The 16,811-nt window shown below is 38.7% G+C and overlaps 1 protein-coding gene across 1 annotated transcript; it reads right to left on the reverse strand.

Moving 5' to 3' along the window:
- Positions 1-8,778: 8,778 nt before the first annotated feature.
- lrrc8db (leucine rich repeat containing 8 VRAC subunit Db) lies at positions 8,779-14,955 on the reverse strand. Its single transcript, XM_007554706.2, has 2 exons — positions 14,623-14,955; positions 8,779-12,574 (listed from the first exon to the last, which is right to left on the reverse strand). Exon 2 carries the CDS (start codon positions 12,570-12,572, stop codon positions 10,017-10,019), a length of 2,556 nt encoding a protein of 851 aa, XP_007554768.1. The 5' UTR covers positions 12,573-12,574; positions 14,623-14,955; the 3' UTR covers positions 8,779-10,016.
- Between the last annotated feature and the right edge of the window lie 1,856 nt (positions 14,956-16,811).

Genomic DNA, 16,811 nt, shown 5'->3' on the forward strand with positions numbered 1-16,811 from the left:
CAAAAAAAAAAATTTAATTTTCAAACTCTGTCCCTCTTCTTGAAGTGTACAACATGCATTAATGATACTTTTGCTTCCACTCCTATCTGCTTATATTGATGTTATTATCACCATCATGAACCACCGAACTCCTCATGTCATAAACATGTTTTAAGTGAACCAAAACTCAAAGAACATCACAGCATTGATTGCCACCAGTTTAAATCATGTTTAGCAAATACTTCACTACAGAACAGAACGCTTCTGACCTCCCACGCTTATTAATTCTTTGTTGTTTTTTATTTTATTTAGGGTAGCAGATTAGAGAGTCTATCAGTTTGTGTTACTTTAAAAATATCCTTTTTGAACTTCATCTTTTAAAATTGACAAAATTATTTAGCCTCATTTAATCCCGTGGTCTTTAAGCACACCGAAAGAAATGAATCTAAAAGCCTCACCAAACTCCTCTACTACTACTGTGTAGGGGGCTTGTTGATTTATGAAAGTAGAGATATTATTGCACATGTATGTACATATATGCACTTTACGTATTAGAGTGTTATAGTACAAGACAAAGTAGACTACACTCTAAATGACACTATACAAATCTAAAATCTCTCCCTCTCTTAAACTAAAGTCTGTTTTTCTTTATGCAATGGAAAATACAATGTGATATTTTAATACTTCATCTGTAATATGTTTTATTTGTTGTAAATGTAATCTGTCTATTTTTAATGTAAGCTGACCCAAGGCAGAATATGTGATGCATCATGCTGCTGATGCTAAAGGGAATCTCAATGAACCAAAACTGCAAAACCAACCTTAGCCTTGGCGCTAACCTTAGCGCTAACCCTATTTCATTCAAATCATCTCTAATTCTTGCTTCATCATGACTTTCATAGAAAAAAAACTATACATTTATCTATAATCGTGTTTCACTGCAGCAGACATTCACTGGCCCTACACCTAGCGGTTGATTGCCTGCTGTTTCCATCGTTACATCATACTGTTCAGATGGGATGTTTCATACCTCAATCCCTGATCTAATTATTATTACTGTTCAGTTATCCTCGTATCACAGAGCCATTGCATCATGGATCCAGGAAGGTTTCATCCGAAGGTGTGTTTTTCCTAAATCTCAGTGTTTCTGCTATTAACTGCCGCTCGTTTCTTGACATACGACGGCAGTAACTTTATCTTGACATGAATCATCAAACATACGTTTCCAGCGGTAAGGGTGGTTTGTTTGGATGAGGTTTTTTTGCGCTAAAAGAGACATATAGTGTCATAAAAATATTTGTTTATTCCCCTTTTTTTGTCTCATACAGGTTTTCCATTCAGTGGATTTCCTCCTAAATGTCAACTCAGACTCCGGTGGTCTTCACTTCCAATGGGAACTTTTTGTGCCGTTTCCATGTTCTCCATGATTCATGCGTTGTATTTTTAGTGAGTTGCCTCATTTCTTACTTTAGTTTCAGTGTATTTTAAATTAACATATGTCTTATGGTCATTTTTTTTTATGTCTTTTTGTGCATACCACTTATAATAAGACTACAACATAGTAAAACCAGGTAATTTAGAAAAATCCTCCAGTCTGTTTTTGTGAAAACAAATTATATTCCATAAAAGATATTAAATGAAAATTTCCAAACAATACAAGGATCTCAAATGCGTAGAATCTCAGCATTTATGTAAATTGTGGACTCAAGTTATCCAGGGCTGAAGAAGCTTGAGTGACCAGATCAGATGATCAGATTTATGATACTCTAGAAGTGATCAGGGAAAATCAAGGTATGTTTTCTTTAAATAGTAACCACATTACATATTGAATTTAATTCCTGCATTTGTTGTTGTGTTTAGTTGGTTTTGCCACTTCAGGATTATTAATGGCCTCCAACTGACCATCTACTTTTGTGCATTTTGTGTGTGCGTGCGTGCGTGCGTGCGTGCGTGCGTGTGTGTGTGTGTGTGTTTTACATGTTCTCTGGTGCATTGCCGTTTTTCCCTCCATTCGTTTCCGTGTTGCACGCTGCGCTCACTGTGATGCACACACTGCTCTCCTGAGCAGGACTGGGCAGCTATGGACAGATTGACGCTATCTCATTATTAATACACAATGTCTTGCAAGCTAAAACATTTAAATGTTTAATAACCACATTTCTGTGTGTGTGTGGGTGTGTGTGCGTGCGTGTGTGAGGGTGTGTGTGTAATCCTACCCTGTAGCTAAAGTTAAAGGCTATCATAACATTTCAATATACAGCTACTGTTAAATACACACAGAGCTTCAGATCATCTGTCAAGCATGTCTCAACAGACCTTGGTTCAAAACTGAGCCTTTGGTGCCCTCTGTCTGTTGGTGAAAGTATTAAAATGAGAAGGAAAGAATATTCACCAAATGTAAAGTAATAATCTATATTTTTTGCCGAGTCTTTTTCTTTCTTCATCTTTTTATTTTTTTTTAAATCTTTTTGCAGAAACATTTTGTTGACTGTTTCCAACATTTCTACAAGGAGATGAACCTAAATGAGAGGCCGTCTGTCCCACTGAGATGCACACGGGCGTTCGTCCTGGTGGTGATACTGGAAGTGATGTCGAAATAATTCCCTCAGAAAAGCAGCACAGCGGTTAGATTTTTTTTTCTTTATTTACAACAGTGTCTGCAGGTCACTGTCTTTGGAGTAAAACTGTTCCTTTGTTCTGCCTTTTTCTAACACAGTTGTGGCATGTTGTGTCCACCTGGAGTACTGCTGACCTTCTGCGAGGCAGCCAGCTAGTTAAAGAAGTCCATTTTCAAGGCTGTTCCTGCTCATATCAAAACTCCATTATAGATTTTACCTCCAGGGGAACCCAGGGCTCACAAGGTCCTTGGCAATTTTACCTGAGGAAGAAGCTAAAAGGATTTGAATCTCCTAGGATGGGTGAGGAGGAGAGCAGGGGGGGGAGGTGAGGACGAGATGCGCACCCTAGGACCCGAGCCACTGCACTATAAAAAGGGATTTTTGCATGGTTTCAAATATTAGCCATTTTAATCAAGCATATTAGTTTGGAAATGTAATTTAGCGGTTAAATCCAAATATGAGTCGTGTGTTTGTTATCAAATCCTAACTAAACATTTAAATTAGAATTGAAATCTTTGTTCAGTCAGTTGTTTTTATGAACAGGAAGGCTGAGATGATTTTATGGGTTGTTTTATGACTCAATATATTAACTTAGTAAGAGTTAAGAAATGAGTTGTTTGTAATTTGGAGCAAGAATTAAAATGTTTTATCCAGCTTTATCTGGTTTCAAAACGAGTAATGTCAAACACACTTGCCAGCATGCAGCGTTTCCAACTTAGTGGGGTTTTGTTTTCTAAAACTCACTCACCTGTTTTGACTTTTTTATTTTTTCAAAATAGTGAATAGCAACAAATGGTGAGTTTTTTCTGATTTTACTGGAAACTTGTTTAAGTACATTTTGTTCTTTTTCTTCCTAACTAACACCAACACACACAAGCAGGTTCTGCTCAGACTATCACATTGCTTTCATTTCTACTCTCTACACACAGAAGTCAAACCCAACTGCAGTCATCACAGATGGAAACCAGGTCAGACAAAAGCCTGGTGCTCATGAAATTTCATCCAGTCACAATTTTGTGTTACTGTAACCTGTTGAAATCTCCTGACTGGGTCATAAGGTTAAAAAACAAACCAAATCTCCAGTAAACCAAATGAAAATGAAATCAATTAAAATTACCAAAACTCTAATATACCCTAGACATTTTTAGGGTATATTAGGACATTTCTTACCCAGTACTGTAAAACATAAATTATTCAATGACGTCATTTAGCAACTTCTAGCATCTTTTAAGGCCATTTACTGCTTTACCTTATTGCAGCAAGCTAAACAACTGTTGCCTGGGAACAACACATCCCATCTGTGGTTGTCAGAGGAAAAGGCTTTACTCTCCACCTTACTGGAAAACATTTCAAATGGTTGGTGTGATTTCAATAACTTTTACGCCTTAAATCACCGATTAGTTCCCATTTTTTTCCTCCTAAAATTTAGGATGAACTAGAGAGAAGAGACAGTGAATGGACTTGTGCTAAATAAGTCGTTTAGAGGCACAAACGTCACATGGCTTTATGAAGAAAAACAACCAATAACTTTTGATAAGCATCTACTATAGGAAATTTGTTATCGTTTTTTATAGAGCCACAATTTTCTCTCTACTTTTAAGCTTTAAAATACTGAGAAACAAAACGTGTGCAAAAAAAAAAATTCTGAATGGGAAAATGAATTCACATCATTTGTGAAAAATGATGTAAAAGTAAAGCACATACTTTTCAACCTAAAAAGAAATACAGACCTAAAGAACATATTACTGGCACTTTCAGTGTCATTCTGCTCTTGACATTAAATGTAATTTAAGAAAAAAAACAGACAAACTGCCAAAACTAGCCTTTGTTGTTATAAATAAGTCATTAGATGGTTCATTATCATTTTTAGTCAGTTATTAAGAGCCAGGGATGAAGGTCCAGAGGGCCGCCTGCTGCTCCTGCACCACAGGTTGCAGATCCCTGCTCTGAAATTAGTGTAGAACAGCTGTAGCCTGATTTAGTTGAGTAATTATATTAATTCATTTGAGGTTTTAAAAAGGAAATAAACGTTGAATTTGTTATTTACAAGGGCAGCATTATTTATTCTCCAGGCATATGCTTCCATTTTATAGCACAGTGAAGTAACTGTTATCTTCAGTTGTTTACAACAACTAATGCAAACAACAAAAATGTTACTTTGTAATTTAATGCCTTGTAATTGGGCCTCTGTCTCTTTAAAAACTTCTGTTTTTGAAACTCCACCTTAGGAAGTCATCATGACATGGCTTCTCTATTGACCCTTTAACAATGTTTTTACTAGCATTGCTCTGAGCAGTACCTCTTATAATGAGCTCAGCAGATACACAGGTCCACCAGGTGTTGCTAATTGCTGCTGGCTAGTCTGAAGGAGCTAAATTGGGGAGAGAAGCATGGAAACTGCAGCTCCTCCCAGGCATTTTGTAAAACTGAATGGTTGCCACGGGAGATTAAAGGATTTCTGAAACATGTATAAAAGAATCAAAGCAACACTCCAGGTATGTTTCTGATGAGGGAATAACTTGAAGAAAAACCCAAAATGTCGATTCTACAGAATACTGACCCTCTAAATAATTACATGAAACTGAACAAATTTAAGGTGTCTTGTTTATTTTTATTTTTTTAGCTGTTAAAGCTCTGCCAAAATATTGACTAAACTCTCGCCAAATTAATTATTTCAGTGATTTTACTGTTTGAATTGCAACAGTTTGTTTTACCAGTGTAATCTGCTTCCTCTGCCAAGCAGGGAGCAAAAGACCGAGCAAAAAAATAAAAAATAAAAAAAAATAACAGAATTCTGGAGACGGTTCAGTGGCAATGAACCCTGAACTAGAGGGCCATACAGTAGTGGAGGGAAGGGAAGCCTTGAAAATGAAAGAGGTGGAAGAAGAAGAAGAAGAGCTGCGAGCCTGTTGTCAAAGAGTTTGCCAGGGGAGCCGGCTTGGGCTTCCAATGCATTTAGCATATATGAAAGAAGAACAGCTCTGTCTCCTCACACCATCCTTAACTATGTGTACTAACAAGACAGATGGAGGCCAAAGATGCAGACAGATCACATCAGGACATCTGTCACTTCATGGCAACAGCCTCCTTAATAAGTGACAAGGCTTCCTCACCCCGTGGGCACAGGATGGGGGAGGAGGTGGTGGTGTCTGGGAGCTGTGGCTGTTCGAAGCAGCCGTCAAAGTCATACAGCAGCAACCACCAACCCTCACACAACCAATGTATTTTTTTCCTCCTCTTCTCTCCCTCTCTCGTTCTCTGTCTCTTTTTTTTATCTAAACAACTTGTCCCAATTACAGCCAATCACACGCGATGCGCAGCCTTGATTACCAGCCTGGTTAAGGAGACATCAAAGCTCCCTTCTAAGGGCGCTGACACGAGGCTGCGCAGTAATTAGCGGACTTCACTGGAGAGTTTCATCACCGAATGTTTTCAAAATACCCGACGACTTAATTTGCACGGAGGATGGAGGACATGCGTGGGGGAGTCGGGTGGGGAGGATTTCACGTCGACAGAGCATATCGCCCCGCAGAAATAATTAAAAGTATAATTACAGCTCATCAGCCGCGCGAGAACTCTGCAAAGCGCTGTCGCTGTTCCGCCGCTTTCCTCGGGGTCATCGGCGGGAGTGGAAGGCCGCGTGCAGATCCAGAAATTCGCAGCCCGTGCCATGTGCAGGAGGATAAGAGAAAGCATCTTATTACCAGAGAATACCAGGAGGGGGGCGGCACTGGGAATGAGCCGTGTTTCTCTTGCAATTCCAATTAGAGCGCTTTGTTATCCTCACTTGGCACCTGGCTTTTGTTAAAAGTCTGTTTCCTGCCAACGACGAAACGGGCCTAAAATGAGACTGCTCATGCGCTCCATGGGTCGTTAAAGCGATAACTCGCTTCTTCGACTGATGTGTCAAAAGCTCAACGCGGGACTCGGATAAACAGATTGAGTCAGTCTTTAAAAAAGTGGCAGGATGTTATGGGGGAGTCGCCCCCAAGGATGAGGCGAGGCCTGGTTGTGATGACCACTTCCTGTAGTTTCTACCGGAGGCGCGGCGCATGCTAAGTGTTTATGACGACCGCGAAGGCCACAGCTTGATCCCAAGAAAGTAACGAAGGCTGAGCCGAGGGCCGCCGGTTTGTCCGTCTACCTGACGGCAGACTCATAACGACCCCGGTGTCATAACAGCTTAAAGTCATCGTTCCTCTCGGTGCTCCTCTTCCCAGACTTATCAAGCAACACGTTCACCCCCCACCCCCAACTCCCTGCTGAGAGCTGAGATGGAGAAGGTTGGTGAAAATGGTCTCTATCAGTTTAGCGACACTGTTTTGAGTGGTGCTATAAAACATGAACCATGCACAGAAATCCATCTAATGGTGAAATGCTGCTACATGTGCTGCAAACTAGGCACCAACCTGAATTTGGTGCCTTAAAATCGGACTTCTGATATCTGGTTTTGTAAAATTGACAGTTTTGAGCTGTATATAGGACACAGTTTCTCCTCTGAGCTGCTGTTTCCTAGCTTCCCAGGTTCTGTCTCACAGAGCAGCCCTTCCTCTCAACTTCCTTACTGAGCTCCTTCAGACTAGCCAGCAGCAATTAGCAAACACCTTGTGAAAGTGCCATCTGCTGAGCTCATTATATGAGTTACTTCTCAGTGCAACGGTGGTAAGAAAAAAAAAAGGAAAAAAAAAAAGCATTGTTAAAGGGTTATTAGAGGAGCCATGGTGTGATGACTTTCTGAAGGCAAAGTTTCCAAAAGAGCAGGAGGTTTTAAAGAGACAGAGGCTCAAATTTCAAAGCATTAACTTACAAAGTCAAATTTCTTTTGATGTATTTTTAAGATATTTTAGATATATAGCATGCTCATAACAACTGAAGTTGACATAGGTTCTTCATTGTTTTCTAAACTGGCACCATGCCCCTGGAAAATACATAATACTGCCCCCTTAGAAAGCTTCAGCCTGCTGATACTTTCTGAGATATAAAAGCAGTATTGAAAATTAGTGGTGTCCCGGTTTGATAGCAATATCAGCCCAAAGTTACTACAACCAGATGTTACTACTGGCGAAAAGAATGAAGAAGGCAGCCGGAAAATTCTGATTTTTTGTTGTTGTTTTTTTTTTTGGAATAATGTGCAGCTGGCTCCACCAGAGCTCTCACAGCATCACCCAGTTCATAGAAAGCTCTGTGTCATTTATACATGTTAAATCCAGAAAACTCTTCTGCAAAGTCACAGACTAAAATAATGGATTTATCTCATGTAACTGCTTAGATCCATTGCTGCCAGGATTTTTGAGTGACATATCAAATGAACAAGCTTATTCATGTGTGATTTTGATTTAAACATCGCAATTGCAAAGATGTGTTTTTTCAATATTAGCAAAATACTGACAAAGATTTGTGCACATTTGTAATGGAAACACGACAGAAACCTCAGTGACACAGCTCCCGTTCCTTTACCTTTAAAAAAAAAAAACTAAAAAAAACTAGACATCCAACTGTATCTCTAAGAATATTCAGGGCCTTGAAGCACACCTGGTTCAACTAACCTAGACCTTTATTGGTGGCATCAGGTGGTTTGATGGGGAGGAAAGTACATTTTAGTGATGAATTTAGACATAACCCCAGTAAAATTAGTTAATTTCATCTGCTCTTGAGAGACCAATTGAATTTGCTGCAGGAGTTTAACAATTTCACTTTACAACTGTTTGTGTCAATGTGAAGTCACACTTGCAGTATCATCTACCGTCCACTAGAGGGCAACATAGCCTAAAACATTCGCTTAAAGTTTCCCTTCATTGTTCAATCTCCTTTCATAATATTGTGTGGTTGCATGCATTATAGAACTTATTTATTTAGTTTATTTTTAGTGTAGTCATGGCTGGAGATTTTAAGGGTTGGGAGGGAAAGTTTTGGTCAACGTTCACAGTGAGATAGAGCAATAAAAAGGAGCTGTTATGTGTCCAGTGTTCAGCAGATTTTCAGTGTCACAAACAAGTCACATCGTCTTCCTATTGCTGAGAGTATGAAGTACACAGGAAGGAACATTTTATCACTTCCATTCTGTATGCTTTGCTAACAGAGACTAAGTTTAAGTAAGAAATGAGTCATTAAAACTATGCTAATAATATCCAACAAAAAGACAAGTTTTGGAATGAAAATAACAGCATTTTAATAACGACAATTGTAGAGAATAGGAATCTGTTTATTTGTGTAGCAAGATCTAAAACCAGGCAAAGTGTAGCAGAAAAATTCTAACATTATATAATCCTCTCAAAATAGACAGTAAAAAAAGTTTTACATTAAAAATTACTTGACAAAAAAAAAAGCAAAGGGGCAATTAATAAAACACATCAGTGCAGCAGGAGACATAAAATAAAAATAAAATCAAAATTATGACAGTCTGAAATGGTTAAACTGAAGTTATCAATTAATCCTATGGAACACAAAACACAAAGTGGAAAACATATTTAATGAGAAAGTACTCTTTGCTTGTGCTCCTTGGTGTTGTAGTTAAACATGTACATAAAGGTTAGAGTGAAAGATCAATCAGAAATATCTAACAAAGAAAGTAGGCTGGTTAATAGTGTTCTCTTGAACCATCAGCAAAGTCTTAGTTTTATGTCACATTACTTTTGGAACAGGCAGTTACAAGTAATGCAATGCAAAATGTTTGTTCATGAAAATTGCCAAGAGAAAAGAAAATGTTTTCCTTAAAAGTGAAAGTAAATGTTTTTACACTTACTTACACTTAAAAGTCTGTTAAGAGGTCTGTTAAAAATCATCAAAAAATTGAACTAAAGAAAAATCAGAAAAAATATTTGAGTTAGAATTAAATCTTTATAACATATTGGGAAGACGAGTCATTTTTGTAGGGATGTACATCAGAAGATTGAGGTATGTTAACCAGAAAACTACTGTTAGCAAGTTAGCAAAGCTTAGGTGGAATACAGTACATGGACAGAGGAAAATCCCAAGGTCAATTCTGTTTACTGACCAAAACATAGGGTACTCACTGAAATTTAGTGCACTGGTACATTTTGACAAATAGTGCCAAAAAACATGCCTTAGGGAAACTAGCTAATCTACCAAAAATGTAAATTCAAAACAAATTATATTAAGAGATTTGTGTTGTGGTTATAAACTTCCTTAAATTCACTAAGCATATGCATGCAAAAGACTAGGAAAGAAGTGCTTCAATTCTCAATATCTTTCCACATGATCCAGACACAAAAATAGAAGAAGAATATATCCAAACATGAGACAGGCTATAATACTGTTAGGGCTTTCATGAAATTATCTTCTTAACACCACACTTATAGGCTTTGGGCTATGCTAATCTGTAGTGTGCACTCAAGGTTAAACTACAATTTCTTTTGTGTGCTGGAAACAACAGGAAGAAAGGCATAAAATTTCACTAAATCACCGCCCTTCCATTAAACATTTACATCCATTTGGGAAGGAAACACTAGCTTCCTGATTTATGCTCTCTTTGACTTCAATAGGCAGGGAGTCAAAGAGATGGTCCTCTACGAGCAGACAGCTCCTGTTGAGGAGGCTGCAGTGACCTAGCTGAACCGGTAGACGATCCAGGCAGTTTCCTTTCAATTCCAGGTGTGTGAGCTGCGAGAGGTGGCCAATTTTCTCTGGGATGGAGGTGATGCAGTTGTGTCCGAGACATAATGTCCTTAACTTGACACACTTGAACAGCTGCTTGGGGACTACCTCGACTTTGTTGCCCGTAATGGCAAAATGTTGGAGGTTTTGCAGGAAGCCAACCTCTGGTGGGATTACCGCTACTGAATTATGACTAAGGTCGAGGTACCTTAACTTGAGGAGAGTGAACAACGGCGAGGGCAGAGACTCTAGTTTGTTGTGTGACAGATAGAGAGACTCAAGGTTTTTCACATGACTAATTGACAGTGGAATATTGATGATTTTGTTGTACCACAGTTTGAGACAAGTTAGTCTTTTCAGGTGCTGGAAGCTGATGACCTCTTCAATAGTGCGGATGTTGTTCGATTTTAGATCAAGTTCTTGAAGGTTGTTCAGACTGAAGATGGCATGGGGTATGCGCTCCAGCTCACAGTTATGCAACTCGAGCTCTGCAAGATTAATCATTTTCTTTAAAGTATTCAGCACTAAGAGCTTAGTGCCATCATTGTGAATGACTAATCTAACCAGGTGTGGAGAGAGGTCCGTGATGTTTGTTGGGATCTTTGTCAGATTGCTTTTAAGATGCAAAATCTTCAGGTGCCGGAGATCTCGCAAAGACTCGAGTCCGATCAGTTTGTTGTTTTCAGAGTTCAGGTTGCCAACTAAATACAGCTCCCGTAAATTCTTCAACAAGTACACCCAGCTAGGAATCTCAGCAACATCTGTGAACTTGACATGAAGGCACCGGAGGTGATCACAGAGGAAAATAAAAGCCGTCTGCTCAACTTTGGCCGGACAGTGGTAAAAATGCAACTCCTGAAGGTTGATCATTTGTGAGATCTTAGCCGTTATCTTGGCCTCTGGAATTAATTCTAATTTCAAGATTTCTAAGTCTGTAAGATCAAACACAGCATCAGGGACACCGGACAGCATGAAAAGATGAAGCTCCAATTTATCTTGAGGATTGCGGGTCAAATGCTGCCGTAACTTCTCAAAGGTCCACTCATGGTTAAGGCTAATCTCTCTAAGTTTGTTCTCACTCACCTCAGACAGAAAAACACCAAAGCGCTTTGAGTATAACAGGTCATACTGATCAACCATGTGGAGGAGGAATGCAAAGTCGTTCTTAACATCAGGGATGTCACTGAAACTACTCTCCTCTCTAACCTTCTCAAAGGAATACTCTTTTAGAGGTCGGCGAAAGAGCCAAAACAGTGTGTAAATGCAGATAATGCCATAAACACATATGAGTGCAATGTAGCAGACAAGGAGTTTCTTTAACATAAAAGCCATGTTATGGGTGCAGTGAAACTTGGAATATCCCGTCAAATGCTTTATTTCCGGTTCACACACATGGTCAAAGTCAATAGATGCCACAAATGTCATTGTGTAGCACAGGATCAGAATAAATTTCACAGTTTTGATGACCGTCTGAATGGCATAGAGTCTGTATATCAAATCACTGTCTTCAACGTGTGCACGAAATTTCCGGACCTTCTCAAACAGGGCCTTGGCCTGCTCACCGTCTTTCTTGTCCAAAATGGTCATGGAAGGAACCTCACTCACAAGCTTTTCGGCAGAAAAGGCAACTCCTGATTTGTTTCCTACTGGGGCTGACTGGTTTGGACTGCCCTCCTCGCTACTGGTGGACAGATGTTTCAGGAGGGTGGAAGCACCAGCCAGCCTCTGCTTATTCTCTTCTGAGTCCTCGCACGCAGTCTCAGATAGGGCTTTGGTAGTCCAAGGTGACTCAAAGCATTTTCCAAGTATGGAAACAAAATGTTCAACTTTTGAACTTGTCTTTGGGTATTTGAACCAGAAGTTGCTACTGACCATCAATACAATAGTATGAATTAAAGCAAGGTAAGGGAAATATTTAGAATACCAAGGAAGGGCAACATGGTAGCACATCTGATTGACAAAAACATACTGCTGAAAATCCAGTTTAGTTCGGACCCCTTTAGGCGGTGGCTGCATGAACGCAGAAGACTGTGGAAAGGGATTTGAAGGTACAATGCCTTTTGGAGGTCGTTTTGACATTAAAGGTGCGGCTTGCTCCCCGATTGCATTCTCCTTGTTCCAGAAACCATCACTCGGCTCAGGTGTGTGGGTTTCCAAGAAGCCCCCTGATCCATCTTGCGCTTGCTCCAAGATGGGAAGACAAACGACCTGGTCCTTCGTCAGCTGCATGGTTCCAGAAAATATGGCCAACATCAACATGACGATACCAAGGTAATCCATAAAGACATCCCACCATGGTTTCAGAATCCGATAGGTTGGCTGGATGTCATTAAGAGAAGCTACTTCTGTGAGGGTGAACATTCCTGCAAAAAGAAGCAGTGCAAGTTAACTTGGCTCGAAGAAAATGGTAAGAAAACATGCATCAGGATTATTCAAACTGGATACATTCCACTTGCTAGCTGAATTGTACATAACACCAACCCAATTAGGAACCTAAAAAAAGGACTGGATATCACAGCTGCCTTGTTTTTTTATATAGGCTTTCACACAAGTACCATCTGAGCTGCTTGCAGCTTTTTTTCCCCTAATCACAGGTTGTGGCAGCCTCTCCCATGTTTACCACCAAGACGTTGCTCTTGGAGCAGCGACTGAGTAAAAACAACTTTGTTTATGGAATAGGGGATTAAATCAAGATCAGCCTTAGATTTAATCACCAAGATAATTACAGCCTGTATGAATGAGAATATTAAAATAGGCACCTTTTATAGGACTAAACACACGCTGCACTGGCCGATATCTAATGATACTTTTGGAGTGAGGTTTGAATGTGTTTTGGTAAACTATTTTTATTACACATTTTTAGAGATCCTGAGAGAAAATTAGACTTTCCTTTAACTCTCAGAAGGCCTGAAGAAGACAGAATTTAAAAAGGATGCCTCATTTGGATATGAGCAGCACATGGCAGATGGGTGTTTGTATGAGCCACAACTCAATATTTTACTGTTATATCTGAATCTCCATCTGTGCATTTCATTCAGTTCTGGTAAAATGTTTACATACTGTTACCAGTATGTAACAGTACTGGTAACCTCACTTTTGGTGTCCCTGTTTCAGAGTGCATTGATGATACAGCACACAACTCAAATATGTATATACACCTCTGCTGTATGTTGTTGGTATTCGCCGATTCCAGACAAACCGTACTGTTTTGTTGTCATGAGAAAGTTCCCAGCATTATTCTGGCTGGACGCTGGATTTTTATTATTACAGTTCATAGAGTTGATTTCCTGGTATCAGTCAAATCATTCCAAAAGGCCAATGTTAATCTGCTTTATGAATTCCAAAACTACTTTTTATCTTTTAATGTGTATTTTGACTCATAGTACTGTTGGAACATCCAGACCCCTCAGACTTCTAAGCCAGCAATACCTCAAACATATTGAAAATGTGTTTAAATTGCTTAGAAGGCAGGAACTATGCAATTTAAATAAGATTATTCCTTGAGCATTTTAGCTATATTAAATTCTACATAAAAATATTCTAAGCAACTTAAAATTAAAGGTTTTGAGTTTTGCAATATTTATTCTGTGCAAGAATGTGAGCAATCTTAGTGGGTTCTGAAGGAGGAGCTTTGTTCTCTTATTGCTTGGGCTGCCTCTGCCATTACCGCATCTTTATTCCAAAAATAAGAATATGTATTCTGATGAGACTGGTATATCAGAATAAAAATACCTTTTAAAGATGAAAAAGGAGATATAACATATTTTTTCATTAAACCCACATTTCTGTATTAAAAATAGTTGTTTTTTTATTGATCTGATGTAATATTGTAATTTTAAATGCTTATTAACTAAGTGAAAAATTATGATTAACAGAAATGAAGGTTTTCTGTGTTTAATGAATCTATATAATGTGTTTCATTTTACGATAAAGTTCCTGAAATAAATTGACTTTTCGATAATATTCTAATTTATTGAATGGGTCGGTAAATCCTCAACCCAACAAACCCAACAGTGGAGGCCAAATGAGGATGCTACTGGCAGATTGAAGTGTTTCACTGTGGTTAAAAAGCAGAAGAAGAAGAGGAAGAAGAAAACACTGATTAGAATTTAGGAAGCCATAGAATCTGGTTGGTTGTTTATCCTGCAACACATCAAGGTCAGTATTTGTCACAGCGCCCGCAGAGCAGGTTGAGACCGGCTCCATCAGGAAGGCGCATCCATGGACGCAGAAAAGGAGGAGGAGCTCTCATTATAATAACACGCTGCTCACATAATCAATGCATCTGATTTCTAAATGTAACGGTTTACCCTGTGTAATAAACAGCCCCATCTGTCTCTCTACCGCTGCAGAGCCATAAATAGACATTAATAAACAGAGATCAGGACCTCCAGTCCAGGCAGGTACTCACCTTCAGGCGGGCTGATTCCGCTATTTGGACTCCAGATGATCCGAACAACGCCCCATTTTACATCTCACTCCTCGCCGAGCCCATGAAGTCGTCCTTTCTTCGCATTTTTTTCCCGCAGCAGGCCCCCGGTGTGCGGTGCTGCATAAGCGGCTTAGCAGACTACCCCCGCTCCGCCGCAGATGGTCGGGTCCTCTGCCGTAGACGCAGCACCGGCTGCTGGAGGTGGACCCGGCTGGACGCGTCCCTTCCGAATTCACCGATGACCCACAGCACGATCTGTCAGGACCGCAAATCTCACATGGTGGCGCAGAAAATGCAGTTAATCCGCAACCCTATAGCACGCAGTGCTGTGGAAACACCGCTCCGATTGACAGTAAAGATAGAGATGGCCTCCTGACGCTAGGGACGGTCGGCAAATTGTCAATGCTGGATTTAAAGTAAAATCCCCAGATCAATAACTCATCACATAAAAGCTCCACTGCGTTCCTTTTGGAGACATGCTGTGACAATAAGATAGTAAAAAATGTTACTTCATAAACTACCATGATATGTTCTTGTCATTCTTCATGTGCACAAACCTTTGTCATTCTTCATTTTTTAAAAACGAACCAAATTTTTCTTCCATGCCTTTCACACACAAAATTCGCTAAGATCTCAAAAACGAACAAACATACCATAACACATGAGCAAATGAGTCCATACACAGAAAATTGTATAGATCTTAATAAAACAGTGAATTAATGAACTCATTTTAGCAATTCAAGTCACAAAGAAAACATTTGTATAGTGTATTTCACATATATTTTCTGTTACTTTTATTGGTGATGGTTAAAAGTGTTAAATTCAAGGCTTAGAGGGCCACATGAAAAAAAATAAACTTTAAAGAAACATTTTTTTATCTGTACAGAGCCAAATTGCATCAATGCAAAAGGATGTTCAATATCTATTTCATGAATGCAGAAATGGCTATTTATTAATATTTTAACAGTTTGCTGATAGATTTTATCAATGCATTCTGTCACAACCCATCCTTTGAGGATATTCATAAACTTAATATGACCCAAAATGAAAACAAGTTTGACACTGCAAATAAAAACCAATAAGTGACCAATAAAAAAATGTTTTGTATTTTTTACCCAGCAAAGCTATGTTATTGCGATATCATGGAAAACCTCAGTTACAACGTAAGCATATTTGAATGGTTAGAGGAAGCAAAAAGTTTGCACAAGTATTTTCAAGTAACATGGATAACTGCAATATTTATATTTCTAAAAATATATAAAGAAATTACATTTGAGGTTTTCATCAGCTGTAAGCCATAACCATCAAAATGAACAGAAATAAAGCTGAAAACTTCCCTTTAATGAAACTGGATAAGTGGGTTTTACTTTTTGAACTGAACTGATATAATTTTGCTCTTTTGTGATATTTTAGTTTGCAAAGGTGTGTATTATTTTTTTAGTTTTGAAGTAGAAGCTAATGCATATTTATAAAACAAGGAAGACAAAATAAGACATCAGTGTAATTTGCCAAGTTTAATGCACTTTAAATGACAAATTTCTACATTGCAGAAAAGTGAAGCCACATCCTGACCAGTTTATGCCATTTTCTTTGCTTTACTCCAGTGAGAAATAAGTCACACGAAAGGTATGTAAAAGACCAACCCCATTTCCAGAAAAGCAAGTGACATAAAATGGGATTAGCTTAATATCAAGCTGTTTGAGCCTTGTTTAACAGAGACAACAGCAAAGGAATTTACTTTAACCTGCTTTATTAATCATCTCCTTTTTTTCTATTCACAATAGAAGACACAAATACATTTAGAAATGGATGACAGAAAACCAGTCCAAAATTCAGTATTAGTAGCTGACATGATGGATTTAACAAAAGTTATATATAGGTTTTTACTAGCAAAACATTCTGGAACTGGGGTTGGTATATTGCATACATATGAAGGATTAAGGCTACCAGGGCTCTTGTACATCTTCAATTAAAATTCCCGGTAACACTTTATTTGAAGGGGGGTGAATAAGACTGTCATGACACTGTCATAAACATGACATAACACCTGACATGAATAAGCCTTCATGAATATTTATGACTGTTGTCATAAAGTGTCATTCAGTAAATTGACACTTTTAATACAAAGTTGACATTATTCAAAATGTCTTTGATATGACAACTTGACA

This window comes from Poecilia formosa, unplaced genomic scaffold (genome assembly GCF_000485575.1).
Source record: "Poecilia formosa unplaced genomic scaffold, Poecilia_formosa-5.1.2 Scaffold65, whole genome shotgun sequence".
In the NCBI taxonomy this organism is placed as follows: domain Eukaryota; kingdom Metazoa; phylum Chordata; class Actinopteri; order Cyprinodontiformes; family Poeciliidae; genus Poecilia; species Poecilia formosa.

Coding starts and splice junctions, on each gene's coding strand:
- lrrc8db (XM_007554706.2), bottom strand. CDS start 12,572: ATGTTCACCCTCACAGAAGTAGCTTCTCTTAATGACATCCAGCCAACC.